Source organism: Lepus europaeus, chromosome 11, assembly GCF_033115175.1.
Source record: "Lepus europaeus isolate LE1 chromosome 11, mLepTim1.pri, whole genome shotgun sequence".
Taxonomy (NCBI): domain Eukaryota; kingdom Metazoa; phylum Chordata; class Mammalia; order Lagomorpha; family Leporidae; genus Lepus; species Lepus europaeus.
In genome coordinates this window covers 51,356,607-51,382,709 of record NC_084837.1, presented here as the reverse complement: position 1 = coordinate 51,382,709, position 26,103 = coordinate 51,356,607, and the positions used below count along the sequence as shown (strand labels likewise).

Genomic DNA, 26,103 nt, shown 5'->3' with positions numbered 1-26,103 from the left:
CTGGTTATCCCAGGCAGAACTTAGGAAAATCAAGAGTTGAGGCAACTGACCAAGAAACTACAGAACATTATGCCAGCGGAGCCCTGATATATAACACCGGAACTCCTTTGAACACTGGACTGCAATGTCTATAGCAAAGAGCCAACAGCAGGTACAAAGTCCAACAGGGTAAGAATGGTGAGCTTAGGAGACTGCTCTGGTACTAAGACTCAAGATCACAAACACCCCAAGGGGAAGGAAGAACGAGCTACTGCCACACTGCCATCTGGTGGCAAGACAAGATCTGTCCCTAGGCACAGAGCTTCAAAGTCTCTTGTAGGCAGCTGGGTCTGGAGAGGCCAAGGGAAGGACAATGTGATACAGATACAGATGGAGAAGGCAGGAATGAGCCTTCTGTCTGTTTTTCTAAGGAAGGTGAAATAAAACAAAATAAAAACAAACTCACTGACATGAAAAATGTTTTATATGCCTAGAATCATCAGGGTTTTGGCGCGTGAGAATTTAACATCAGATACCAACTGACTTTAGAGACCATACATATATGGGCAGCAGTTACCACAAGAGGGCTTGCCTTTTGTATCAAGTTTATATATGTATACATACATACATATGTGTGTGTGTATATATATATTTATGTACACAGACACAGGGTATAAAATCCAGTAAGGGCTCATGTGGATCCAGACAGGGGGCAGGAGCAGCTCTAACCGCCAGGGCTGAGGCCACAGTAGAGGCATACAGAAGCGGTGGAGAGTAGCAGCATCCTCTCCAGTATCCCACCATGGGCCAAAGGGAGGCCCTGGGAAGTAGGTCAACTACACAAAGGAAGATGGAAATTACTGGAAAGGGAACCCACCTTTTACCAACTCCTGAGAACCCCTAAGGCATTCTAATTGCCTGGCAGGACAGACCTCTCCTGCGCCTCTCAGCAAGTGGCTGAGCCTATGGTAGCTCTGGCTTCGAGCCGCACCAAGCTGAGATCTAAGGCAGGCTTTACAATGCACATGTCCAGGCTACCTTCCAGGCAGTTAGTAGCATAAAGTCAACATCTTCTAGGTTCACTTCCCAAACTCCCAAGTCCTCTTGATTTAGAGATCCTAAGACATTTCCATGACAGGTTACAGGGTAAACCGTAGGAAAAGGAGAGAGTAGTTCCTTCAGTTAATGCCCCACGGCTTTCCCAACACAAGAGGGATGGGGGAGTCACTAACGGGTTTAGAAAGGCAAGAAGGTCATTCTCAGGAGATGATATACATGGAGAAATAGGGACTCAGTGCATGGTAGATTCTGTACTCTTCAACTGGGGGCTGTGCTCAGCAGAGTCCACTCCCAGTGGGGCTGCAGGCAGGAGCTCCTCTTGGCGTCAAAGGGTGGCCCTTGTTCCTCCAGAGTCAAAGTCCAGGCATTCAGAATGGCTTGGTCCTCAAAATGGAGATGGGGGCAGCAGAAAAATAGACGTGGAGAAGAGACTGGCAGGACCCAGGGACCCACGGAGGCAGTTTACTGTGCCAGTGATTTACCTGTGGCAAGGAGAAGAGGTAAATGGGAAGCCAAAGAAAAGAATAAACCAAAGACTAGAAGGAGCTGGGTCCTGAGACTCACATGGTCTGGGGGGTGAAGAGGCTGGAGAGCTGGAAGCACTGGGAGGCAATTGCCTGGGAGGCGAGGTTCAGGGCTGGACTCAGAGCTACAGAGAGAGGCAGAGTGAGTGAGCGAGCACAGAGCACTCCTCCGTTCCAGGCTCTACCCCTCTCTCATTTTCCCAAGCCTAACCATACCGGTCAGAGCTGCTGGGTTCAGGGCCCCCAACGGAACTGCTCCATTCAGCTGCAAGGCGGCAGCCTGGGCAGCAGCAGCAGCCACTGCTGTGGTTGGCAGCTGGATTCCAGAGCCTAAAAGAAGAAACAGTGGGGTTCAGTTGCAATCCTTGATCTAAAATTCAACCCTGTGTTCTTCACCTTGAGAGATACTGTACCTTCTGCTAGTTTGGCCATGAGCTGCAATCGTCCACCTGGGGATCCCAGATCCAGCTCCTGGTCACCATCAGGAAAAGTGATATCTGTGGTACCATCCGGTCGCTCAGTCACGTGGCCAACCCTCATAGGTCGACCAGCAAGCTCAAAGCCATTCAATTGCTCCAGGGCCCGCCGGCCACACTCAGAATCCGAGAACTATGAGAAACCCAAGTCCTGTCAGTCACTTTCAGGCCAAATGTGATCTCAAAGACCCACTAGTCCCATCCCAGGAAAGATGCATGCTCACTGTGACACAAACTTTTCTTTCCCAGAGAACGTGACCTAAGACCCTCATTGCACCAAAATGGTTCTCTCAACAGGACTGCTGCCAACTCAATGGCAATCACTTTTAAATTTTCCAGCTCCACTAAAAACTTAACGCAGAAAGTCCGTTACCTACAGGGAACCCAGTCTGACAGCTTGTTTCATTTGGTTGTTAGCAGTAGTAGGAACCTGGAACTCCAGGGCACAAGTTTAGGAGGGAATACATCCTAGTGCTGAGAGCCAGGCAGCACCCCACGCCCACATACACACCAGTACTGCTAAGTCAGTGGCCTGCAGGGGCCCTGCACTCTATGCCTTTTTATCAGCAGCACCAGCAGTTCCCTGAGATAAAGAGGATTTCGGTCTCTCTGTGCAAGTGTCAAGGCTGCTGACCTAAAAGGCAGCAACAAAAAGTCTTCCCACATCTGAGTCACACTCAATGCCAGAAATGGTCACCTGCCACTACAAAACTGTCATCACCACAGCTGGCTTTATTTACTCTAGCATTACCTGCCCTAGGGCTTATCACGTGGTGCTGTCAGTTCCTAGGTGGGTGGCCTAGGTGGCTTACCTATACTGGATACTTCTGAGGTGAGCAATTCCCGTGGTAAAACACACCTTACCACCTTTCTGTCCTGTGGCCAACTGTGGAGGTGTGTACGCTGCCTGGAGTCACAGGAGTCTCATGGAAGAACCAGGGGATAGGAACTGGAAACAACTTTGTCGGAGTGTCAAGAAAAAGTGTTGCTGGCCACTGTTAGGTGGTCTCACTATTCTCCCTACAGCGGCATTTTAATGCAAAGACCTTTCTCAGTGTGGGACAGTGCCAAGGGGAAGTATAACTTCCTATTCCCACTCCCATCATGAGACTACACCATTCATTAAATCAAGTCCTGACAAGCCCACACCTAACCTCCCTCATGCCCCCACCCTCTCAGCTGCAGCCTGGAATAATTACTATTACCCAAAGAGCAAGTTGCAGCACCAGGGAAGCTGGTTGAACTCCTGGATAGCCCCATATCAGGGTCAATGACAGAGTGTAGGAGCAAAGCCAAGACCTCAAGCAATGCACTCATCTCAAGGGGCAGAAGGCTAGTCCAAGCTCCAGGCACCAGGGTTTATGGGTCATTTGGACAGTTCCTAAAGGAGGAGGATGAAGCTAAGCTGCAAATTCAGACAAGTGGACAAGCCAAAGAAAAATGTGAAAATCAAAGACTAGACACTCACCGTAATGAAACCATAACCTTTAGAGCGGCCTGTATCTGAATCCTTCATCAGGACAATGTTATCAATCTGCAGTAGAATAGGATGGAATTATTAATAATCTTTTGACTAGTCCACACTTTTAAGACCGCTGTAAATAACTCTAACTCTCTAGTCAAAAAATTACACCTATCCAAGCCTTTTAGAAGGAGACAAGCAGGGGCCAGTGTTGTGGCACAGGTTAAGCTGCCGCCTCTGATGCTGACACCCCATATGAGCACTGGTTCATGTCCCGGCTGCTCCACTTCTGATCCAGCTCCCTGCTAATGCACCTGAAAAAGCAGAAGAAGATGGCCCAAGCATTTGGGCCCCTGCCACCCACATGAGAGATCTAGATGGAGTTCCAGTCTCTTAGCTTCAGCCTGACCCAGTCTTGTCATGGCCATTTGGGGAGTAAACCAGCAGATAGAAGATCTCTCTCTTTGTAATTCTTTCAAATTAATGAATCTTAAAAAAAAGAAAGACAAACAGCAGTGAAGACACTCTCTGGGCACCAACACTGCATATGAGAATGTCTGGCTTTGAGTCTTAGGAGGCAGCAGGTGGTAGCTCAAGTGTTCCAGTCCCTTCCACCCATGTGGGAAACCTGAACTGAGTTCTGGGCTCCTTGCTTCACCTGGCCAAGGACTCCTACGGGCATCTGGGGAGTGAACCAGTAGATGGACGATAGAGCTCTGCTTTCAAATTAATAAATAAAATTTTAAAAAATTTTAAAAAGAGACAAACATCACTTTTTCAAAAATATCTTTCCTGACTAATCTTACTCAATTCTACTGTATCTGGCGAGCATAAACAGAGCTGGAGCCTAACCTTCAAGGCATGGACCGGAACATGCATGTTGATGTACAGAGTGGATCATCACAGCTGCACAGAACACAGTACACTCACCCTCCCCACCTTTTCCGGTCCCCTCTAGAGGTTTCCCTGATGCTCTACTCACTTTGCCAAAGGGCTCAAAGATGCCCCGGAGCATGTCCTCAGTGATATTGAAGTGCAGGGAGCCCACATAGAGGCGCAGTGGTCCACCACTGCCCTTCTGCAGGTTGTTGGCCATGGCTGCCAGTCGGTTTTTCTCAGCCTGGGGAGAGAGAAAATGATGGGCCATGTCCCATGTTCCTCCCCCACCCTCCCATTCCCATTATGTCAGTTTCTCAGTCTGCTCACCTGTGAGGCCTGTACCATGATAGGGACCCCCAGCAGCCGTTGCCCAGTCAGTCCAATGGCCAGTGGCACAGCCTGGATGTCACAGAATTCCACATAGGCAATGCCCTTAGAACGACGTGAGTTCCGATCTGAGATGATCCGCACATCACGAACCTATCCGGGGCACAAGGGATCCTGAGTTAGGTACAAGGGAAGACAAGACAGAAGTGAGGCTTCTCAGGGGACAGGGTTACCTTGCCAACAGCAGAGAAAAAGTCCTCCAAGTCTCGAGGCCGAATGCGGGCAGCCAACTGCATGCAGAGAACTGTGCGGGCATCACGCTCCTCAGGGCTCAGGTTATCCACTGGCTGCCTACAGAACAAAATGTGTTGGCACCACTGCCCCTGGTCCCTGTTCTCCAGCTGACCTACAACATTCCTGAAGTCCAGCTCCACCCATCTTTATTATTTGTAACTCACAATTCCTAAAAACAGTGCTCATTATCAACTCACCTGACTGGGCTCTTCTCTCTGATGTGAGGACTCTTACTCTGGCCATACCTGGGCCTAAGGAATAGGAAAAAAAGCAGCAAAACCTGATTCACATTGGTCCAAAGTCAAGTCTTTCTTCATGAACAAACCAGACTCCAACACCTCATCTTACATAAGAATTCTTTTTAAAAACTCCAGCAGACGGAAGTGAACCAGCTGATGAAAGATCTCTGTCTTTCCCTCTCTCTGTCACTCTGCCTCTCAAATAAATAAATCTTAAGTAAAATAAACAAATAAATAAAATTAAAAAAAAAAAAACACAATGAATTACCTTCAGGCTGTGTGTCTAAGGTAAAAAACACAAATTTTGTGTTTAGACGTGGGTCCCATTTCCAAGATATCTCACTATGCAGATGCAAATATTCCAAAATCTGAAAACATCCAAAATCCAACCACTTCTGCTCTCATGAAGGGATAAAGGATACTCGGCCTGCACTTTCCCTCCAGTGGCAGCAGCCTACTCATCGCAATGGGTTTTAAGCACCCTCAGGCTTGGCTCCACAGTGTACTTGTTTTAGCCAGATTATGATACAAAGGTGATCTTATTAGCAAAAGGCGATACCCAGCGGCAAGTGGAGAACTCCTATAGCGTACTCGGTCCTCACGACGCCGGTCCCGACTTCGTGACTCACTACTATGCCGACGGTCCCAGCTTCGGCTGCGGCTACGGCGATGACGCTGGCGTTCTCGACTTCGGCTCCGACTGTTTCTCCGCCTATGCCGGTCCCGGTCTCGGCTGCGACTACACATGGAAACAAGCTTGTCTGGCCTTTCACATTCGGCTGTCCCTGCTGTCTTCCCACTTGAGCAATTCCTCAAGCCCACCGGCGCCCACAGTGACTGACCTGCGCTTTCTATCCCTGTTTCTGCTATGGCTCCGACTCCTCTTCTTCCTGTGAAAGAGAGTGAAGGTTCTTAATACTGAGGGGGTTCCATTCTTTCTCCCAAGGAAATGGAATGAGAGTAAGGCCAGGGTGAAACAGCGAGCACCGAAAAGACCGAAGGCCGGCAGATGATCTGGCGGAAGTTCACAGCTACCGCACAACACCGACTTACACACAGCCCTCACTGCTGTCAGGCAGCTGCACTGGGCCGGAGTCCCCTTAAGTCACACAAAAGCTAGTGTTTCAGATCAGGCGTCCTCTTGCTATTTTGTTCAAATGAAACAAATCAAAGCTAGGATTTGTCCACTAGTCTATGCTGCAAAGTGAAGACTAGAAGATCATTAAGCCAAATCACCACTATTCCCATGACTCAGTGGCGCCATTACTAAAAGCCAGCAGATTTAACAGCAACTACCTCCCTGTTTTCCAAGAGATGCAGTTGTTTCCCTTTCCCGCGCGGCCAACCCACTTCACCCACACTCACTTGCTTGTCTCCCCAGTGGTGGTGCTCCCACTGGTACCACTGCCACTGTTGCCGGTGCTGCTGGTGGTATTGCTAGGACTGTCCTTTTTAACCTCTTTCTTTTGCTGCTCATCCTGAGGAGTTCGCCAGGAAAATGTCACAAGGTACAAGGTGGCAGACACACAGATTCCATTGGGCAAAAAGAACAAAGGTGGACAAGGAAGAAATCAAAGCTCTCGATCATCTAGCCAGGTGTTGATCGTCTGAATCTCCTAACAAAGGGAATAACAGAGGAAACGAGGAAAACTACCCAAAAAGGAAGAGATCAGAACGGCAGCTTTTTTTGATGCCAACTTTCAGCTATCTAACATGTGTCCACTGACATTACTTCCCAGGAGAGTGAAACACTGGCACTAGGTCTGAGATCCACTAACTTTCTGGGGTCACCGAGAGCTGTGAGCAAAGCAAATGTTACCACCACCATGTTACGCACCCACCCCCATTTTCTGGGGCCTTCTCTAAAAGTATGGCCCCTGACTGTGGGTCCCCAGCAAAGCTTACTTAGACTATGCCTTTTATGGATAACTTCTGTACAAAATAAAACAAGTGGGGAAGAAGAGTCACAAAATGTTGAAAATGATGATCCACAGCTGCCCTTTCTTATTAAGCCGATTCCAGGAGCGAGGTGGGGAATATTACCTCCTCTTTTTTATAGGGAGCTTCCAGCATGGCCTCAATCACTATATCAAAGTCATCAGACGCCATCGTGTCAGATCTGAGGAGAGGATATCAACACATAAGAACCTGATTTTTATTCTCTTCCCCTTCCAGCACCACACATTCCCTTCCCCCTCCAAGAAACAGACTTCAGGATACACAGTTCTGCTTCCCGAACTCCAAAGGGATCTTATCAGCTGTCCCTTACTCTATGTTTATTTATGCCCCCTACAGAGCTAAGCTAGTTTTGCTTTGTATCTTAGAAACGGCCAAAGGTCTAGAAGGAAACTGGATACCTAGATAGAGACAAAACACAATACAGATCCTGTCCTGTGCAGAGAAAATGTCGATATTAGAAGTACTATTTCCTTCCAACAGACACAGGCCTCCATTCTACTGTTCAGAATTCTGAATGACTGCTTCGTACTGAAGTCATAAAGAGGCAAATATTTCCAATAAAAAGGTAAAGATGCAGGGTTAAAAAAAAATCACAAGCAAGACAAAGCCAACCCCAAAACAATGCAGACATGCCCTAAGCTCTTCCCCACATAGCTTAAACACCAATAATTAAAGGCCTCTTCACCAAGTGTTTTCTGTTCAGTATTGACTAGAGTTCAGGTCTATTCTGTCTTGCAAGCGGGTAAAACATCTTGCCTTCTCCAATCTTTCACATCTAGCAACTGTCTTTCTCCAGGCTGTCTACCACAGATCTGTCAAGTAAGAAAAACAACATACTAAACAAAATCAACAGATTAACATTAAGAATTTATTGGCCTGGAATTATCAATACATAAAATATGCACGAATTTCAAAATAACCATGCTGATTGAAAGAAACCAGACCAAAAACAGTACACACTGAATATTTCCATTTATACAAAATTCTAAAAAATGCAAACTAATCTATAGTTACAGAAAGCACATCAGTGGTTGCCTAGGGACAGGAGTAGGGGGGAGAGACTGAGAGAAAAGGATTAAAAAAAAAGGCACAAGGAAACTTCTGGGAGTGATGGTTTCATGGATGTCGACACACATCAAATTATACACTTTTAACTTGCTCAATTTTATCATATGCCAATATATGTACCTTAATAATGCTGTGAGGAAAAAACTAATCTGAAGAATTCCTATGTAAGAAAGCTATTCTGGGGCCAACGTTGTGGTGCAGTCAGCTGCCACTGCCTAAGATGCCAGCATCCCATCTGCATATCAGTTCGAATCCCAGCTGCTCCACTCACCATCCGGCTCCCTGATAATGGCCTGGAAAAGCAGTGGGAGATGGCCCAAGTAGTTGGATCCCTGAACCCACGTGGGAGACCCAGATGAAGCTCCTGGATCCTGGCTTCAGCACAGCCCAGCATTGGCTATTGCAGCTATTTGGGGAATGAATCAAAGGACGGAATCTCTCTCCCTCCATCTCTCCTTTTATCTCTGTAACTTTTTTTTTTTAATTCGAAAGGCAGAGTTAGAGAAGCAGAGGCAGAGAGAGAGAAAGGTCTTCCATCCACTGGTTCACTCCCCACATGGCTGCCATCAGGCTGAACCGAAGCCAGGAGCCAGGAGCTTCTTCTGGGTCTCCCACATTGGTACACGAGCCCAAGCACTTGGGCCATCTTCTACTGCTTTCCCAGGCCATAGCAGAGAGATGGATCAGAAGTGGAGCAGCCAGGACTTGAACCGGCGCCCATATGGGATGTCAGCACTGCAGATGGAGGCTTTACCCACTATGCCACAGTGTCGAACCCTGTAACTCTGTCTTACAAATAAATAAATCAATAAATATTTTTAAGGAAAGCTATCGTAATCAGACTTTCCATAATCAGCAGATGGAAGATCTGTCTCTCTGTGTCTCTTCCTCTCTCTTTCAAATAAATTAATTTAAAAAAAAGGAAATTAAACAAAAATCAAATAGGTAAGTCTAAATCCCAGTGAACTGTCCCTCATAATAATCTTATATTTACTTAGCACTCAAAGCAACTATAGGCAGATAATATCTAACCAATTTACAGATTTCAAAAACTGAGATTTTTAGGAACTGCCCAATGTCAACTGGTTCAAATGGAGGAACTCTTTTTTATAAAGATTTATTTATTTATTTATTTATTTGAAAGGCATAGTTATATGTATATATGTATATAGGGGAGAGGGAGACAAAGATCTTCCATCTGCTGGTTCACTCCCCAAATGGCTACAACAGCTGGAGCTGGGCTGACCCAAAGCCAGGAGCTTCTTGCAGGTCTCCCACATGGGTACAGGGGACCAAGCACATGGGCCATCTTCTGCTGCTTTCCCAGGTGCATTAACAGGGAGCTGGATTGCAAGTGGAGTAGCCAGAACTTGAACCGGCGCCCATACAGGATGCAGGTGTCGCAAGCAGCAGCTTTACCCACTATGCCACAACACTAGGCCCCAGGATCTAACTCTTGATCTGAGGTCTTAAGACCCCAAGTGTAAAGTTGTATGTGTTATATCATGTTACCTCTCTCACTTAACCTTAAAGAAAACTTGCCAAAAGTATACGGTGTACCAAGATGTCTACTGTTAAATATATACTTCCTCATCCTGTTTATCAAAACAATCAGTCCCGCTAATTGCATCTTATTGAGAGGCTACTACATCTGGCATATAAAGTATATGCTTCCAAATATTAGGAACCAGGGGCAGGCACTGTGGTACAGTGGGTTAAGTCGCTGCTTGGGACACCCACATTCTGCATCAGAGGGCATTGAGTCCTGGCTACTCCAATTCCAACCCAGCTTCCTGTTAAGGTGCCTGGGAAGTGGCAGACCACTACTCAGAAACTCGAGTTCCTGCGCTCATGTGGGAGGCCCAAACAGAGTTCCTGTTTCCTGATTTTAGTCTGGCCCAGCCTTCTGGGGAAGGTCATTCTTTCTCTGCCTGTTTTTCAAATAAATAAATAAGTAAATCTTTTGAAAAAAATATTAGGAATCAGACAAACTGCAACGTAAGTATCTGGTCTACTTTGGAAAGATGACTCTAAAAATAAGTGTTTTTGATCCTCAAACTGTTCCTTGCAAACATTTTGGCTGCTTCAACTATTTTATTTTCTATAATATGCTTTTTCCTCTCCAATTAAAATGTTTCTAACTTCAAGAGTTGCTCCAGTTGAATGCTAAGTGCAAAGCAGAGGTACCAACACAAGCACAAACACTTTCACTGGACAAACCTCTAGAAATGAACCTCAGAGAGCAATGAACCTACTTCAGCACATAATGTAGAGTTATGTGTTACTTAAATTCTTGTCAACAACAGACACATATACAAGGATGGCCCCACTAAGGTTACATTCCCTCAGTAACACTCTAGCTGCCTCCGTTTGTATGGTCAGGTGCTTCCATGTGCCCACCACCACATTCCTCAGAACCCATCCTGTCGCTGGGCAGAGACAACATAAGCATGCTATTTTGAAACCTGCAATCTCACTAAGGTGTCAAGATGTCCCCAAACCAAGGAAGTGCCAACACTACGCATTTTCAGGCCAGTAGTTTTCCAACTCCATCTCCTAACTCATGGGGAGGGGTCAAGGTCCATTCGATCCCATCTATAAAAACAGTCGTGTTTTCTCCCATCCCTACTCCAAAAACCTGCATTAAAAGCCCACAATCGTTGCTGTGCCTGGATCTTGTTACTCAGCCCAGAAGGGAGACCCCACTGATGAAGGGGTATGGGAGAGTGAAGAGTTCACCAAACGCTGGGGCCCCAGGGGTAACTAGGAGCGCCATTCTGGGGCTGATCACTCCTCTGGGCACAAACACCTCCGAAGTGAAGGCCGCTTAATTAAGAACAGGAACAAGGAGCACGATAAGGAGCCAAGCCTGCGAATGATCCTGTAAGCAACCAACTGGCACCACGTCCCAGCGCGCAGTCTCGTGGCGACCCCGTCCTTCGCCTACACAATGTGCGTGGCTACGAAGTTAAAAGGATCCCGCAGAGACCAACTTGGCGAACCTGAGTCTTCAGGAGCCTGGGAATGGAAGAAATCTCAGTTCCCCTTTCTCTCAGTGGCGACACCAGTGGCTGGAACGCGATTACACACGTCCTCTCAGGCCGTGGAGGGTCCCAGCCCTCCACCCCGGCGGGAGCGACCCTGTGTCACTGCTGTGGGGACCTGGAGAGACCAAAGTCGCTGCGGTCCTAGAGGCCGCGCCGGTGCCGGCCCCTTAAGTCGTGCCAGTGAGCTACATTCAGGTAGCGAACCTTCCAGATCACAACCAACCAAAGTGTGTAAAACTTATTTTAAGTTTGCCTCACTCTGTCGTGACGCCATTTTGGCCTGTGACGTCAGGGGGAGGCGCCGAGCGGCAACGTCACGCGGAGGGGACGTCGCGGGGGGGGTGTGAAGGGGGTTTCGGGGTTTCTCACCAGTTCCGGGTCCCCGCAGAGGGGTCCGGGCTCTCCCTTCTTCTGTGGGTGTGTTGGGGGGCGCGAAGCTCGGCTGTTTCCTAGTTTCAGCACTAAAAGGACCACTGCAGCCGGAGCTGCTTCCCTTCCCGCAAAATGGCGGCAGCTCCGCTGTCTTCCAGAATCTTCCCCAATCTGCGCCTGCGCCGAAATCCGACAGCGCGGAAAAGACTCTCAGCGGTTTCGCGGTAACAGCCCAAACTACAGGCTTTCATTGGCTAAAACCCTACATATGGGTGGAGCCAAACTCTTATCTCTTAGCAACCACCAAGTTCCCATTGATTGGCCAACCTCTCAGTGACTGGGAAAGTGCAAAAGCGTCCTTTGGTGGCCGCCCGCCACCCCCTCATTGGCTAAACGGCCCGTGGAGGGCCCGCCTGCTCCACTCCGGGTTTGCTGGTGTAGTTTTAGACAGGCGCGAAGGGCGGAGCCGACGAGGAGCGGTGGCCGTCCTTGGCCGTCCCTGCTCCGGTTTGCCGAGCCAGTCCCATCGATCTTCCTTTGCACCGCTTTGTAGCTGCACCTGTTTCACGTCAGGGATGCCAGGCTCCGCACCGCCCTCCCAATCTCAGCGCCTGACTAGATATCTGGGAAGCCCAGGGCTTGCCTTCTTGCACATTGCCCCAGCCGCACTGCCTGGTCACACACCTTCAGTTCAAATCCATGCCCCACAGACCTCGCACTGCAGCGGGAAACTCTTCTCAGGTGATGGGTGCAGCAGTACCCCCAGGCTTCTAACCAGGAGAAGGGAGCATTCTCTCCCCCTCACTTCCCTAGGGCTTCCAGTACCCCTGCAGGCTCCAGCTGCCTGACACAGGTGCTAAGCGCCAGTGAGAACCCGAGTTCCTGTTTTGATTTGGGCACATAGGCACATTATGCCGTTGAAGACTTCATCTCCCCAGTCTGTAAGGCCGAAAATTGAACTAGATGATCTGATTTCAAACCCTAACCTGCTGATTTTATTCAAACCACTGCTTGGCTTGCTGCTGGAGATGCCTGGATGGCTTCCAGTTTTTCCCCAAGAGCTGGCAGTGTGGCAGCTCAGTTTGGTGGAAGGGAAGCTGGCTTCACGCCCCTTGTCTCTCCAAGGCAATGAACTCTATGCCTTTTCCCCAGAGAACAGCCTGACACAGACCCTACTGGACAAGGGCTCACTCTAGCTGGTTAGAAAGGCCCATGTCCAGGAGTCATTGCTCACCCAAGTAGGAAATAAAGCTAGGCCCCTATGGGTCTTGACAGGATAAGGGCACAGGCCTGAAAATGCCTGGGTCTAAAAGGTGTGGGCAAATAGAAGCAGTGAACAGCAGATCAGAGCAGGAAAGGGCCATAACTTCACTTTATTTGTATTTCCTCTTACACAAAACCATCAAAACAGGAACAGAGAGGAGCAGAGGAAGGACTGAAAATGCTTCGGTCCACACGTTCTCAGGGCTCTTCCAGGAAGTTCTTGAGGCTGAGTGCCTGTCGGTGTAGCTTCAGGTCCCAGACTACCAATTCCTCATGTCCTGATCTGAGGTCTTCACAGATTGCTGGCTTTAGCCTTGCCATTAATTCTTATCCTTTGCCCACCTTGATGGAAGGCAGGAAATCAGACTGAAATGCTCCTCTCTCACGGGCAAGCGGAATCACAGCCCAGAGATGTACAGCACCTTCTGTGCTACAAGAGCAGAACCTGAAGCTGCTTTCAAGGCTCTGGACACTTGCACGGAGCATCAGAGGCCAATGGTGTATGAGCGGCCGGTAGGGTTGTGAATAGCAGAACAAACTGGTGCTGTCACAGCCCATTCGTACCACACCTTCTTGGAGTTGCTGCATCGCCAGAAACGCACACAAATAGTCTGGCCTTCACGCACTGTAATGGGTTGCTGCAAGAAGAAAGATAGGGAGGTTTGATGTGGAGCTAATAAATTATTTGTGACAGCATATTAAGGTAGGTGTGGAGCTAAAATGATAAAAACCCAATAGACTGTTCCAACCCTCATGAAGCTTACTTAAAGTCTATCAGAACACTCAGCAGACACTGAGCAAACCATTAAAACTGTGGTAAATCAGGGGCTTATGAAAACACCTATGAGGAGCTGGCGTTGTGGCACAGCAGACTGAGCTGCCATCCTGCAGAGCGTCAGTTCAAGTCCTGGCTGGACCGCTTACAATACAACTCCCTGCTAATGCCCCTAGGAAAGCAGAAGATGGCCCAAGTGCCACCCATGTGGGAGACCTGGAGAGAGTTCCAGGCTCATGGCTTTGACCTGGCCATTTGGGTAGTGAACCAGTAGATGGAAGATCTATCCATCCCTCCCTCCTTTATGACTCTGCCTTTAAAAATATATAAATAAATCTTAAAGACTACAATTTAAAACACCTGTGAAAGGTGGTCAGGGAAAGTTTATCTGATAATAAAAATATACAAGGAGACCTCCAGGAGAGGTTGACTGGTGGAAAACATGAGCAAAGAACCTGGCAGGCTAGGAGAGAGGTGAGAAAACCTGAGGGAAGAAAGAGGATGGGCACTTAGAGGAACCAGAAGGTCTGCAGGGCTGAAGCCATGTAAGCAACAGGACAGTCTCTGGAAAAGCAAGTAAGGCAAGATCACTCCAAGGCTTGTAAGCAATGTTCCGGATTTTGATCTTTATCCTAAGGGTTATGAGAAGGCACTGAAGTGTTTTAGACAGGGGAGAGATAAGGTCATAGTTTTTTTTTAAGAAAAAAAGAGAGAGAGGGAGGGAGGGAGAGGGAGGGGGAGGGGGAGGGGGAGGGGGAGGGGAAGAGATTGGACAGAAGAGTATCCAGGAGAGATGTAGGTAGAAGGCTTTTGCAGATAATTCCAGCACCTACGAGTGGGATAGAAGAGCCTGAGAGAGCAGAACACTGGGTCACAGGTATCAGCCTAGGAGAGGGAAGGGGGCACAACACCAATGGCACAAGCTACTCCTTAACTGTCAGTCTTAAAGGTGATTCCTACCTTAATGGGGAAGAGGATGGGAAACCAAGAGAACATCCCAGGAGAGTGAGTCTCTGGACGGATACCTGTGTGGACAAATGAAAAACACCCCATTCTCCAAGACTGAGCCTTTTATCTAGGAGAGGCTGTTCTGTGATCATATTAATAAGCAACCAAAGATCTCCATTCATGGACTTCTGTGCTCCCCAGGAATCCAAAGGAGACACAAACACAAGCCCGCACCACACCCGCATATCCTGCCATCCATAGCCCAAGACACTCACTTAGAGTGATGTCCCGATAAAGCACAGTCTCAAAGTAGCCCGCGAAGCCATGCAGCACCGTGTTCACCTCCACGGGGAACTCCAAGGTGCAGTAGCGGTTGTTGTCAATCAGAGGATCTGCAAGGAAAAGAACTTTATGGATGATGAGGGACCAGAAGCCCTAGGCCACTTGGTAAAGCTTGGACCATGTAAGGTGGACGGGACAGCAAGGGGAGAAAGCAGGGGGGTGAGGATAGAGGCCACGCAGGAACCCACCTCTGTTGGGATGGCTGAAGGTGAAACAGGGCTGAGGCGCGGACAGCTGGTGGAAGTTGTGCAGCCGCACCACATAAGGCATCTCAAACTGGGCCTGTCCCACGTAAGAAAGAGCAAGAGGGAGAGCTGGAGGAGACAGGCAAGAGAGCCTGCGTCCTCAGGGAAACACTCAAAAGCCCAGGGACACAGAGAGAAACAGTTTCCCTTGATCCACTTCCCCCATCCCCATTTCTCCATCTTCTCATCTTCTCCAGGAGCGGAATACTACTTTGTCCTTCCCCAAGACAGTGGCTCTTTACCTCAGGGTCACGGTCCTTTTCCCGACAGGCTCGAACCTCATTGTACAGCTTGGAGGAGGAGATGGGAGCCAGGAAGGAGGTATACTCCCCAGGGATGCTCACACCATCATCTGCAGAGTAGGAGGGTCAGATTCCCAAGGGAGGGAAATGAGCTGTGCCTGCACTAACCAAAGCCTCAGACCTCCCATGTCCACACAGACCAAGGCTGGCATGGGAATGGCAGAAGTCACTAAGTGCAGTCACATCCAGGCTGGCCTGTCCCTAACTCCTACCATGGGGGAAATCTACTTCTAGATTAATGTACAGAATAACACAAGATTAAAACCAAAGGAGGAGCCAGTATTGTGGCATAATGGGTTAAGCTGCTGTTGTGATGGCCAGCACCCAGTGTGAGCGCTGGTTTGGAGTCCTGGCCACTCCGCTTCCAATCCAGCTCCTTGCTAATACGCCTCAGAAAGCAATGGAAGATGGCCCAAGTGCTTGGGCCCCTGCACCCACATGGGAGACCCAGATAGGGTTCTAGGCTCCTGGTTTCAGGTGTTTTTTTTTTGTTTTTGTTTTTTTTTTGGCCAGGCAGAGTTAGACAGCGAGAGAGAAAGACAGAGAAAGTTATAGACAGTGAGAGAGGAGTCTTCCTTCTGTTGGTTCACTCCCCTAATGGCTGCTACAGCTGGCACTGCGCTGATCCAAAGCCAGGAGCTGGGTGCTTCCTCCCGGTCTCCCATGCGGGTACAGGAACCCAAGCACTTGGGCCATCCTCACTGCCCTCCCGGGCCACAGCAGGGAGCTGGACTAGAAGAGGAGCAACCGGGACAGAACCAGCGCCCCAATCCATGCTGGCGCCACAGGCAGAGGATTAGCCAAGTGAGCCAAGGCACCGGCCCCCTGGTTTCAGTTTTGTACACTCCTAGCCATTGTGGCCATTTAGGGAGTGAATCAGTGGATAGAAGCTCTCTTTCTCTCCCTCTCTGCCTTTAAATAAATAAACTTTTTTTTTTTTTTTTTTTTAAAGATGAAAACCAAAAGAAACTAAGCTGGTGGTTCTTCTGTGGGGTCCACAAAGTTCCACAAGAAAGCCAAGCCCAGGTGAGTGGGAGTCCACAGACCTCAGGTGAAGAAATCTCTGCCCTAGTTCCCTCATTTTATAGATGTGAACACTGAGGGTGAGAGAGGATTTCATTTGCTGAGGGCACAGGGGCAGCACCTCTCAAAATCCATGCTGACCTAAGTCCAACTCACTTCCCCCCACAACCTGTAACCTCCCAGGCTGCTGCCACCCCTCCTGCCCCGTCATGTACCAGAACCCGGAGGCACCTTTTAAGAAGTGCTGGGCTCCGTCCAAGCACTCAGGTGACAGTTCATTGTCAGCAAAGGAGCCCAGAAGCTCACTGACAATGACATCCGCTTTCTCTGGAGCCACCCATTCCCGCATGTCTGACGAGACTACGGTCACCTGGCTTCCCCATTCTTCAAACTGCCAGTTCTCTAGCCTGAAACAGAGATGACACAGGTGAGGAGAGAGGCTCAGGAGAACTGGCCATGGGGACAAGGTTCCCAACAAGCAGACTGTTACTCACGTCACCACAGCATTTGGGTTCTTCTCTACGGCGTACAGCTTTATCCGCCGATCAGCCTGCTTGGCTGCCCGCAAGGAAGCATTCACCAGGGGTCCCCGGCCTGCTCCCAGCACCATCAATACCCTGGGGGAGGGGAAGAGACAAGCAGACTAAGCAAAGAAGTTCACGTGCAAGGCACCCAGGTTTGCAGGGAAAGCACTCACTGGACATTGGAATCCTTCTCCTCCTCTGGTACGCGGTCCAGCAGGCATTTATAGATGGCCTGGGGAAGGAGAGACTCGTGGCTAGAATTCCATCCTCACCCCGGTCATCCTGGCCCTGTGCTTCCCCAGCCCGGGCCCAGTGTACCTGCTGATACTGAGAGTATTTGATGGGGTCCTTTTCGAACACTTCATATGTCTGAGATTCCAGATTGTCCATCAGTGGCTGACGAATGAGAGGAAAAATACAAAGTTTTGTTTCTTGGCAAAGGTCAATGCACCAGAACATCAGATACTTTCCACTACCTCCCGAAGTAGAATCTTTGGGAGGATCCTGGGGCACTTCCCCCAAGAGATCCGTTTCCTAGTGTACTCCAAACCTACCTGGAGTGGGGACTGCAGATAGTCTTCATAGCCCTTGGCAAAGAGTTCATAGGCATTGGGTGGAGGGCGGTTCTGGCTTAAGTATTCCAAGTACTGGAGGTAGGAGCAGAACTCCTTCTCTGAGTGGTGGTTGGTGCCGGTGATGATGAACTGTACCTCCAACTGTGAGGGAAGTCGGAGCATCAGACACAGCTCACAAACCAAGGTTCTGGGTCGTTATGGTTTTGGGCCAAAGAGCCCTAGCATAAAATAAAGCCCAGACCAACAGTTCTCCAGGGCCAGGCCCAATACCAACAAAAGTGGCTCAGTAAACTTCCAGAGCCTTCTTACACTACCTAAGTACCATGCTGGCACAAGAGGCGCCAGGGTTCCTTACTGTAAACTTCCCAAATGACAACCTTGTAGGCTCCAGTTCCTTTTGAAAGGTTCCTGGGGCTCCCATGAACATTTCCTTTGCTAGGCTCAAAATTCCCAACTTGACTGAAATAGCTCTCTAGAAACCAGAGGAGTCCCATTCCCTTCCACTACCCCCAAGAATTCATAATGATGATGCATGTATAAGGTAAGAGGTACAGCTGGCCCACCTTCAGAACCCTCCTACCATCTACCTTGAGGAGCCGGAAGATCAGCCTCTGGTGCATCTTAGAAAGAACGGGAAATCCTTTCTTATTGGTCAGGAAAATGCTGGTGGGGAGAATGGCTGCTTTGATGGGCTCCCCAAGCCAACGGTCAATGACGTGATTAGATGGGAGGTCAGCCCCAATTTCAAGAGCTACACAGGGAACAGAAGGTGCTGTTAACCATTGCCAGGAGAGAAACCCTTCCTTTCTCCCTTGTGCAAGATGTTTCCTCTCAAGAGCAAGGCAGACTCAGGCCGAGGGAAAGTGGTCAAGCTTGCTCACTACGGACAAAGCTGCTGAGCGTTGTGCACAGACACCACAGGAAGGACACTTATCCCAGGACCCTTGGAGACTCACCTACTGCAATCCTCTTGCTATAGTCACACAAAGTTCGGAAGTTGTGCCACCTGCCCAGAGTCGGATACAGAAAAATACACGTATGTGTGGCCCACCAATCACCACAGCTCAAGCAGATTTCCCGACAGGCTCTACCCCATATTTCCCTTCACCCTGCCCCTTGCTCTGGAGTAGCAGCAAAAGGAGACATACCACATCCACGTCTTCTCCTCCCCACTGTACTCCTCTGAGTGTGGAGCTGGTGCATTCTCAATTATATCATCTCTCAGGTCCTCCGGTGCCACCAAGGGCACACGCATCCAGAACTGCACATCAACAGGTGCCCTTTTAGAACTCGCTCTTGAACTCATTGGGTCCAATAAGCATCTCACAATTAAAAAGACCTTGCCCAGATCTCAAATTAACCCCTTGAGATGGTTTTCCCAATTTGTGATTTTGTACATGCATCCTGTATATATCCTTATGCAAATATCTGCCTTGTGGGGCCAACAATGTGCTGTAGCTGGCTAAGCCTCTGCCTGTGGCGCCAGCATTCCATATGGGCACAGATTCTAGTCCCAGCCATTCCTCTTCCAATCCAGCTCTCTGCTATGGCCTGGGAAAGCAGTACGAGTGCTTGGGTCCCTGTACCTGTATGAGACCTGGAAGAAGCTCCTGGCTCTTGGCTTTGGATCAGCTTAGCTGCGGCCATTTGGAGAGTGAACCAGAAGATGGAAGATATTTCTCTCTGTAACTCTACCTCTCTTAAAAAAAATCTGCCTTGTGTTTCATTTCAATTGTGAAGTTTCGAGAAATAATGATATATTGTGAAACTGTCAGCAGGGGAGTGAGCAATGATTTCCATTCTGCCAAATGCCCGCTTCACTGACTGGCAGGCCCAAGAAGCTCCCGCACAGAGCCTGACTACCATGATATGCAGTGGGAAAAGAGACCCTCGACCATACCATGGAGGAGTGGTGGCCAGTGTGGATGTGGTTGGTCAAAACTCTGGCCAGGTTTGTGTTATCTTCCTGATTAAGGGGCAGCAGGAAAGCCGGAAGACCCAGATATGCCCCAAAATTCAGCTCCTGTAACATGGCCTGGAATGGAGAATGGGAGGAAAATGTTAAGAGCTAACATCCAAATAGCTTTCATTGCATTCTGTTAGTTGATTTCCTAACTGATGGAAGGGAAAAACGCTCTCCCACCCAGCTTGGGTACAGATGTCATCTTTAGAAGGATCCAGTGGAGAGGTCAAACACAGTCTTACCGCCTCTGAGTTCCTGCGGATCTTCTCCACTCTTGAGTCTGGACGGATCCATGGAGAGAGCTTTCCCACAATTAGCGTATTCCAGTCTGCACGCCCCCACCCGGGAAAGACAAAAACTGAATGAGGTTCAGCACTGTACTGGGTCAATTTCTAGTTCTTGGTAGGGAACAGAAAATAGAGATGAGAGACAAAGGCATTTTCCATCACAGACATGGGATAGCCTGATGCAGAATAGGCAACTAAGGCTTTTAGCAAATAAGCAAGGAGAAAACGAGAATTCTCTAGATCCCAGGGGCTATCCAATATATCCAAGTCAGAAAAGGAGGAGAACAAGGGCTCTGATAAAGCAGAAGTTGTTACTGCCGCTAACAATTAAGGGGCATATGGGATGGTCCCTACCCCTTCCTGACAGCAGTAGGTCTGATCGTGTCTGGGGGCCCGGCCGATTCTTAGCAGGTTCCTGAGTGAACTCCCTCTTGAACCGCGGGTGGAAGACAGGCATGCAGAGGAAATCAAACCTACAACCGCGACAGACCCAGAGTCATCATGTAAAGAGAGCCAAGCACTGCACTTGGGCTACCTCGACTGCGCACAGCCCTTTCAGATGCCACCAGTCACCGCGCTGGCTCCTGGATGCAGCCCATCCTGGGACATACCACTTCCCTGCACCGTGCCTCAATTTCTCCCCCAAAACACAGGCAGGGAAAAGATGAGTAAGGGAAAACGACGGCAATCCACGCCAGGTAGCATTCTCTCTACTCTGGGGTCACTGGCTTTCCAGGACTGTCACATTCAGATTGCCCCAGTGCTACCTACACCTACCCTCCCTGCACATGAACCTCCTCTCGCCTTCCCCCTACTCCCGGATACTCATCTTACCCCCGGAGCCCTAGGGGATTGGCTGTATACCCCCTTTTTGTATCCCCGACAACTCCCCCGACTTCTGGACTCAGGGGCCACACGACTCCCCTAACTTTCCACCCGCCGGGCCGAAGCTGCTCCTCTCAGGAGTAATGGGGTTCCTCACGCCCTCGTCCCATCCGGCCCCCTCACCCCTGCCTCTCGGGGATGACTAGCCTGCCCTTTTCCGTCCTCGAGTTCGGACCCTGCATTCCGCCCGCGAAGGTCTGGCCCTCACCCCTGCTTGGCCACAGCCCCCAGTGTGTCAGCTATTTCGGGGACGCAATTGAGGTCCCTCCCGCTGGACACGCGGCTCCCACCGGCAGCCCCGACCGCCATCGCCGCCATCTTTCCCCTCGCGCTCTCCACGCCGGGATTCCTTGATATTAGCAACCAATCACACGCCGAACAAGGCCCCGAGAAGGCGGGACGAGTCGCCTTAACAACCAGAGCGTCCTCCACAGCTCCGGAGCGAGAGACGGAGGGGTGGAGAGTGACTCTTCCCGCCAATCCGCGGGCTGCACCGTGACGTACGGCGTGGCTCCTGCGGCTCTACCAATCTCAGGGTCTGGCTCGTGACGGACTCGAACCTCCCAGAATACTTTGCGCAGCCGCCGAATGCCGCCGAGGGACTACACGTCCCATGAAACCCTGCCTTGTGAGCTTGAAGAATCATCACGGAGCCCAGCGCGATTGTCTCAGGGCCAGTGGCGCAATGGATAACGCGTCTGACTACGGATCAGAAGATTCCAGGTTCGACTCCTGGCTGGCTCGTTGGGACTGGTACTCCTTTATTGCATCACCTCCCTCAGAAATTGTGGTTTCCGTTTTCTTTCCTTCACTGTTGAAAGCTTTACTGCTTTCCACCCTCTCACTTTTCAGGTCCCAAGTTCTTTGGGTCCTACAGCCACCTTTACTTAACCTTTTCCGTCACCTCTTTCAAATGTGCTCCCTGTGTCACTGCTTAGACCCAACAAAACTGGGTTAATGGCTGGGGTGCTATTTAAACAAGATTTGTCCCCTTACTATGTTAACCTTTTTAAATAGATTGTGATAACAGTGACAGAGGTTAATAGTGCTTGTGTCTCAAACACAAAAAGGTGTAAATCAACACCTGAGCGCACACTCACAGCCCCTCAAGGTAGAGGAAAACAGTTCTTAGTGAGGGATTGCAGTGACGGGAATCATGGAAATGCGTTTTCCCTTTACAGAAGAGAGCCGGGGAAAAAAGAAAGGAATGGAGCACGGAAAGACGGAGAGGGAAATGGAGACCCCTGAAGGCAGGGAGCCCACGGGTTCAGCACTGATGGTGATCGCGGCACGAGAACCCTACGCAGGGGGCGTTAACAGAATTCGGGGTCCGCTTGTTAGGCGGTGATAGCCCGGGTCTCGGGTTCTGTCTGCCCGTGCGGTCCGTTGAGAATCGGGGTTTGGGTCTGGACGTGCCGAAGTGGATGTCTAGGGGGCGCTGTGTAGCAGAGCTGGGTGAACCGCGGTCTGAACCGCCGGAAGAACGGTGGCGAACGAAGCCCTGGGAGTGAAGAGCTGACCGTAGCCCGTGCGGATCAGAGGCCTGGGAAACCCGGAAAGGGGGCAGGAGGGGAGGAGCCCCAGGAGTCCTGGTGCGACTTAAGTGCCCCCAAAGGATGAGAGCCAGAAAAGCAAAGCGCCAAGAAAATGTACCATGAAGCCTGAAGGGGTTGGAGATGCTGTGTCTTCTATTGTTATTGTTATTATTATCATTACCAGTCTCTTTGTGTACTTCTGGATCCCATACAGGATCCCATATTACATTTAATTGTCACATCTCTCTAGATTCCTCTTGGCTGTGCCGGTTTCTCAGCTGTTTCTTGTCTCTGATGATCTTGGTAGTTTGATGGTATTGGCCAGATAGACTATACAATGCTCCTCTATTGGAATCTGCCTGATGCTATGGGTTTGGGGAGGTCATGGAGGCTGAATATTATTTGCATCATTTCATCGAGGGCACATACTATCCTCGTGATGAATGACCTTTACCACCTGAGAGAAACAGGGTGGCTCAGGCTTCCCCACTGTGAAGGGACTCCCTGCCCTCCTCCCACCCCAACATCCCACACTGTTCTTTGGAAGGAAGTGACTCTGTACTGCCCGTCCTCACTTCCGGACCGGGGAGGTGGCTCCGCCTCCTTCAGGGTGCCTGTCTACAGCGCAGGTGGAAGCCTTCTCTTCAAGCCTGTTCAGTAGATGGCTGTGCACAGGAAGGGGGTCTTGGCAGGCATTTTCAGAGGTAGAAAGAGTTCCCCAGGAGCTTTGTGTGTTCTCTGCCCCAGCTGTGCCCACCCAAACTCTGCATTCACGGAACATTTATTAGATGTTGCTGCTTCAGAAGCTGATTATCTGGGTTGTGGACCATCTGTGCTCCTGGCAGCTCACGCCGGATTATCAAGCCGGTGGCTGCTCTGGTGGTTAGCTAGCCCATCCATGGGTGAGAGGGAAAGAGAAATCTAGAAAACCATAACCTCTGTTCCTGCCATCAGTTAAAATAATTCTCACCGAAAAGGATTTGTGTCAGAAGAGCCTAGAATTTCTGCCTGCCCTTAAATTCGGTTCATGTGGGTTGAATGTCATTTGTGTATGTGGTCTTTGCTTGCTTGTTCAGAATGGTCTCAGCCATGTACCAAGCAGAATGCCGAACGGTTCCCAGCAGTTCCACACCACATTGTTCTTGGCCTTTCCTGTGGCACTTGCTTGTGCCATTAAGAACAGCGTGTAACTATGGGCCTGTCTCCGTGCCCTGCAGAGGAACAAGAAGAAAAAGACTGAAGCAGAAACAGAGAAACCTCACGAGGACTGGGCCCTATGTCCTAGGCAGTAAGCCAAAGTTGCCGTAGTCTGTTTTAGGCTTGGCGTCCCTGGGCTCTGCTCTCCGTGTTGAACTTCGGCACGCAGGCACTGAGTCGCTGTTAGACCGTGGGATGTCGCTCTTTGCTGCAGACGAGAAAGGGACATGGCTGAACAGAAGGGCAGACGCCCTGGGTGAGAAACAGTGTCCCTTCCTCCCCCAGGCCAGAGCATCGGGGACTTTCTGGGAGCCCATTCTCCTTCCCCTGAGCCGACAAGCACTCCTCCCTGTCAGGCCTACTTCTTGCCCCTGATCCTGGTTTTTTGTCTCCGGTGGAATGTCTCTAGCCCACTGGAAGCCCTCTTTTCCTCTTCTGCTGTGCTCACGACCCTCCCAGCACTGTGTGCCTCCCGCCCCCCAGACCCACCTTCGCTCACCTCTGTGTCTGCCCAGCCAGCTGCACTCCGCGACACCACAGTAATGGCCTGTGTGACCCTCCCACTGCTCCAAATTGCTTCTTCCCGATCAGAGCTGTCCTCAGCTACAAAGTGGCAGAGTCACTGAGGCAAAATAATCTGTGCCAATTTGCATTCTCTTCCTTGTCACCTTTATTATCCAGTATTTATCTGTCAAAATGAATAGAAAGCAGGAACTGTTCAGAACACAGAAAAGATGGAAAACCACTCTATTTATGAAACTAGAACATACTTAATAACAAAACCTGTCAGAAATAGCACCCCAAAAACCATCCACCAACCTCAGTTATGGATATAAATGAAAAAAAAAATCCTAAAATATTTACATGGTAATTATATAACACAACCAATTAGGACTTATCCCAAGAATTTACACAAGATTACACATTAGGAAGTTTATTCATAAAATAGGTCAAAAATAAAGCAACAAGAAACACACTTGATCATTTTTACTAGTGAAAGAAGACAATATGGGGGCTGGCACTGTGGCACAGCAGTGTCTGCAATGCCGGCATCCCATATGGGCGCCGGTTCAAGTCCCGGCTGCTTCACTTCTGATCCAGCCCTCTGCTATGGCCTGGGAAAGCAATGGAAGATGGACCAAGTGCTTTGGTCTCTGCACCCACATTGGAGACCCGGAAGAAGCTCCTGGCTCCTGACTTCTGACTTCAGATCAATGCAGCTCCAGCCATTGTGGCCATCTGGGGAATGAACCAGCAGATGGAAGATCTCTCTCTCTCTCTCTCTCTCTGCCTCTCTGTAGCTCTGACTTTCAAACAAATAATTTTTAAAAAAAATATGTTAACACCATTTGCTATAAACACTCTTTAATCTTAACATTCTTTATATGTGTGTATATGAAGTCAACAACTTATATAACGATGAAATGAAACGAAAATGTCTACTCTCATCACTGGGTTATTTAATATTATTCTGAAAAATCCAATACAATAAGACTGGAAATGAAAAAAAGGTTTTATAACTTTTGGAAAAGGAGAGGCAAATTTATCATTGTTTGCAGTTGAGATGATGGGGTACATAGAAAATCCATGAGAATCAATTTTGTAAATGATGAGAATTAATAATGGAATGCAGAGATGTCACTTGATGCAAGGAAATATGAAATATGTAGCTTTGTTTCATACTAAGAAGAACCAGTTAGAAGATATAATTAATAAAATATTCCAATAAAAAAGACAGTTAAGAACATGACCTATGGAGCCATATGTCTGAAGGTGAACCAGCAGATGGAAGCTCTCTGTCCCTCCCTTTCTCTCTAACTCTGACTTTTGAATAAATTAATAAATATTTTTTAAAAATCTGCTTGCAGGGCCGACACTGTGGCGTAGCAGTTAAAGCCACTGCTTGCAGCGCCAGCATCCCATTCAAGTCCCAGCTGCTCCTTTTCTGATCCAGCTCTCTGCTATGGCCTGGGAAAGCAGTAGAAGATGGTCCCTGCACCCACGTGGGAGACCCAGAAGAAGCTCCTGGCTCCTGGCTTCAGATTGGCACAGTTCTGCCTGTTGCGGCCAGTTGGGGAGTGAACCAGTGGATGGAAGACCTCTCTCTCTGTCTCTCCTTCTTTCTCTGTGTAACTATGACTTTCAAATAAATAAATAAATATATTTTTTAAAAAATCTGCTTGCTCCGGCCGGCGCCGTGGCTTAACAGGCTAATCCTCCACCTTGCGGCGCCGGCACACCAGGTTCTAGTCCCAGTTGGGGCGCCGGATTCTATCCCGGTTGCCCCTCTTCCAGGCCAGCTCTCTGCTATGGCCTGGGAGTGCAGTGGAGGATGGCCCGGCTGCAGCGGCCATTGGAGGGTGAACCAATGGCAAAAAGGAAGACCTTTCTCTCTGTCTCTCTCTCACTATCCACTCTGCCTGTCAAAAAAAAAAAAAAAAAAAAAAAAAAAAAAAAAAAAGTTCCAAAGTACTCAAAAGTTGCTTTAAAAAAAAAAAATCTGCTTGCTCATTTACTAACCATGTGACCCTGCCCCTTTTGGCCTCACTTTCTT

At 49.1% G+C, this 26,103-nt stretch overlaps 2 protein-coding genes and 1 non-coding gene across 7 annotated transcripts; 1 reads left to right on the top strand and 2 right to left on the bottom strand.

The window, feature by feature from the left end:
• Positions 1–441: 441 nt before the first annotated feature.
• Positions 442–11,772, bottom strand: RBM23 (RNA binding motif protein 23). Of its 4 annotated transcripts, XM_062205453.1 has the most exons (14): positions 11,683–11,772; positions 7,283–7,358; positions 6,605–6,717; positions 6,082–6,129; positions 5,799–5,978; positions 5,198–5,251; positions 4,940–5,057; positions 4,707–4,859; positions 4,483–4,620; positions 3,507–3,572; positions 1,976–2,171; positions 1,779–1,892; positions 1,603–1,687; positions 442–1,520 (listed from the first exon to the last, which is right to left on the bottom strand). In XM_062205453.1, exons 2-14 carry the CDS (start codon positions 7,346–7,348, stop codon positions 1,517–1,519), a joined length of 1,335 nt encoding a protein of 444 aa, XP_062061437.1. In that variant the 5' UTR covers positions 7,349–7,358; positions 11,683–11,772; the 3' UTR covers positions 442–1,516. The 4 variants fall into 4 exon arrangements, with proteins under 4 accessions (XP_062061437.1, XP_062061440.1, XP_062061439.1 ...); XM_062205456.1 differs by lacking the exon at positions 11,683–11,772 and having other exon boundaries at positions 5,831–5,978; positions 6,605–6,855; XM_062205455.1 differs by lacking the exon at positions 11,683–11,772 and having other exon boundaries at positions 5,831–5,978.
• A 1,266-nt stretch (positions 11,773–13,038) lies between these two features.
• PRMT5 (protein arginine methyltransferase 5) lies at positions 13,039–21,195 on the bottom strand. 2 transcript variants are annotated; one of them, XM_062205451.1, is made up of 17 exons: positions 21,026–21,195; positions 20,287–20,405; positions 19,888–19,973; positions 19,583–19,717; positions 18,831–18,943; positions 18,639–18,688; positions 18,270–18,433; positions 17,662–17,823; positions 17,426–17,503; positions 17,281–17,339; positions 17,078–17,200; positions 16,815–16,990; positions 15,501–15,610; positions 15,202–15,295; positions 14,947–15,063; positions 14,684–14,748; positions 13,039–13,586 (listed from the first exon to the last, which is right to left on the bottom strand). In XM_062205451.1, the coding sequence occupies exons 1-17, from the start codon at positions 21,133–21,135 to the stop codon at positions 13,434–13,436; spliced, it is 1,914 nt and encodes a 637-aa protein (XP_062061435.1). In that variant the 5' UTR covers positions 21,136–21,195; the 3' UTR covers positions 13,039–13,433. The 2 variants fall into 2 exon arrangements, with proteins under 2 accessions (XP_062061435.1, XP_062061436.1); XM_062205452.1 differs by lacking the exon at positions 21,026–21,195 and adding an exon at positions 20,941–20,999.
• Positions 21,196–21,488: 293 nt separating this feature from the next.
• Positions 21,489–21,561, top strand: TRNAR-ACG (transfer RNA arginine (anticodon ACG)). The gene has a single exon. It is a non-coding gene; the product is annotated as a tRNA-Arg (tRNA).
• Positions 21,562–26,103: the final 4,542 nt, after the last annotated feature.

Coding starts and splice junctions, on each gene's coding strand:
- RBM23 (XM_062205453.1), bottom strand. CDS start 7,348: ATGGCGTCTGATGACTTTGATATAGTGATTGAGGCCATGCTGGAAGCT. Junction 5,252..5,798: donor AGTTCTCCACTTGCCGCTGG/GTATCGCCTTTT, acceptor CCTATTCCTTAG/GCCCAGGTATGGCCAGAGTA. Junction 5,058..5,197: donor AGAGAGAAGAGCCCAGTCAG/GTGAGTTGATAA, acceptor TTTGTTCTGTAG/GCAGCCAGTGGATAACCTGA.
- PRMT5 (XM_062205451.1), bottom strand. CDS start 21,135: ATGGCGGCGATGGCGGTCGGGGCTGCCGGTGGGAGCCGCGTGTCCAGC. Junction 19,718..19,887: donor TCCGCAGGAACTCAGAGGCG/GTAAGACTGTGT, acceptor TCTCCATTCCAG/GCCATGTTACAGGAGCTGAA. Junction 17,340..17,425: donor AATACTCTCAGTATCAGCAG/GTACACTGGGCC, acceptor CTCCTTCCCCAG/GCCATCTATAAATGCCTGCT.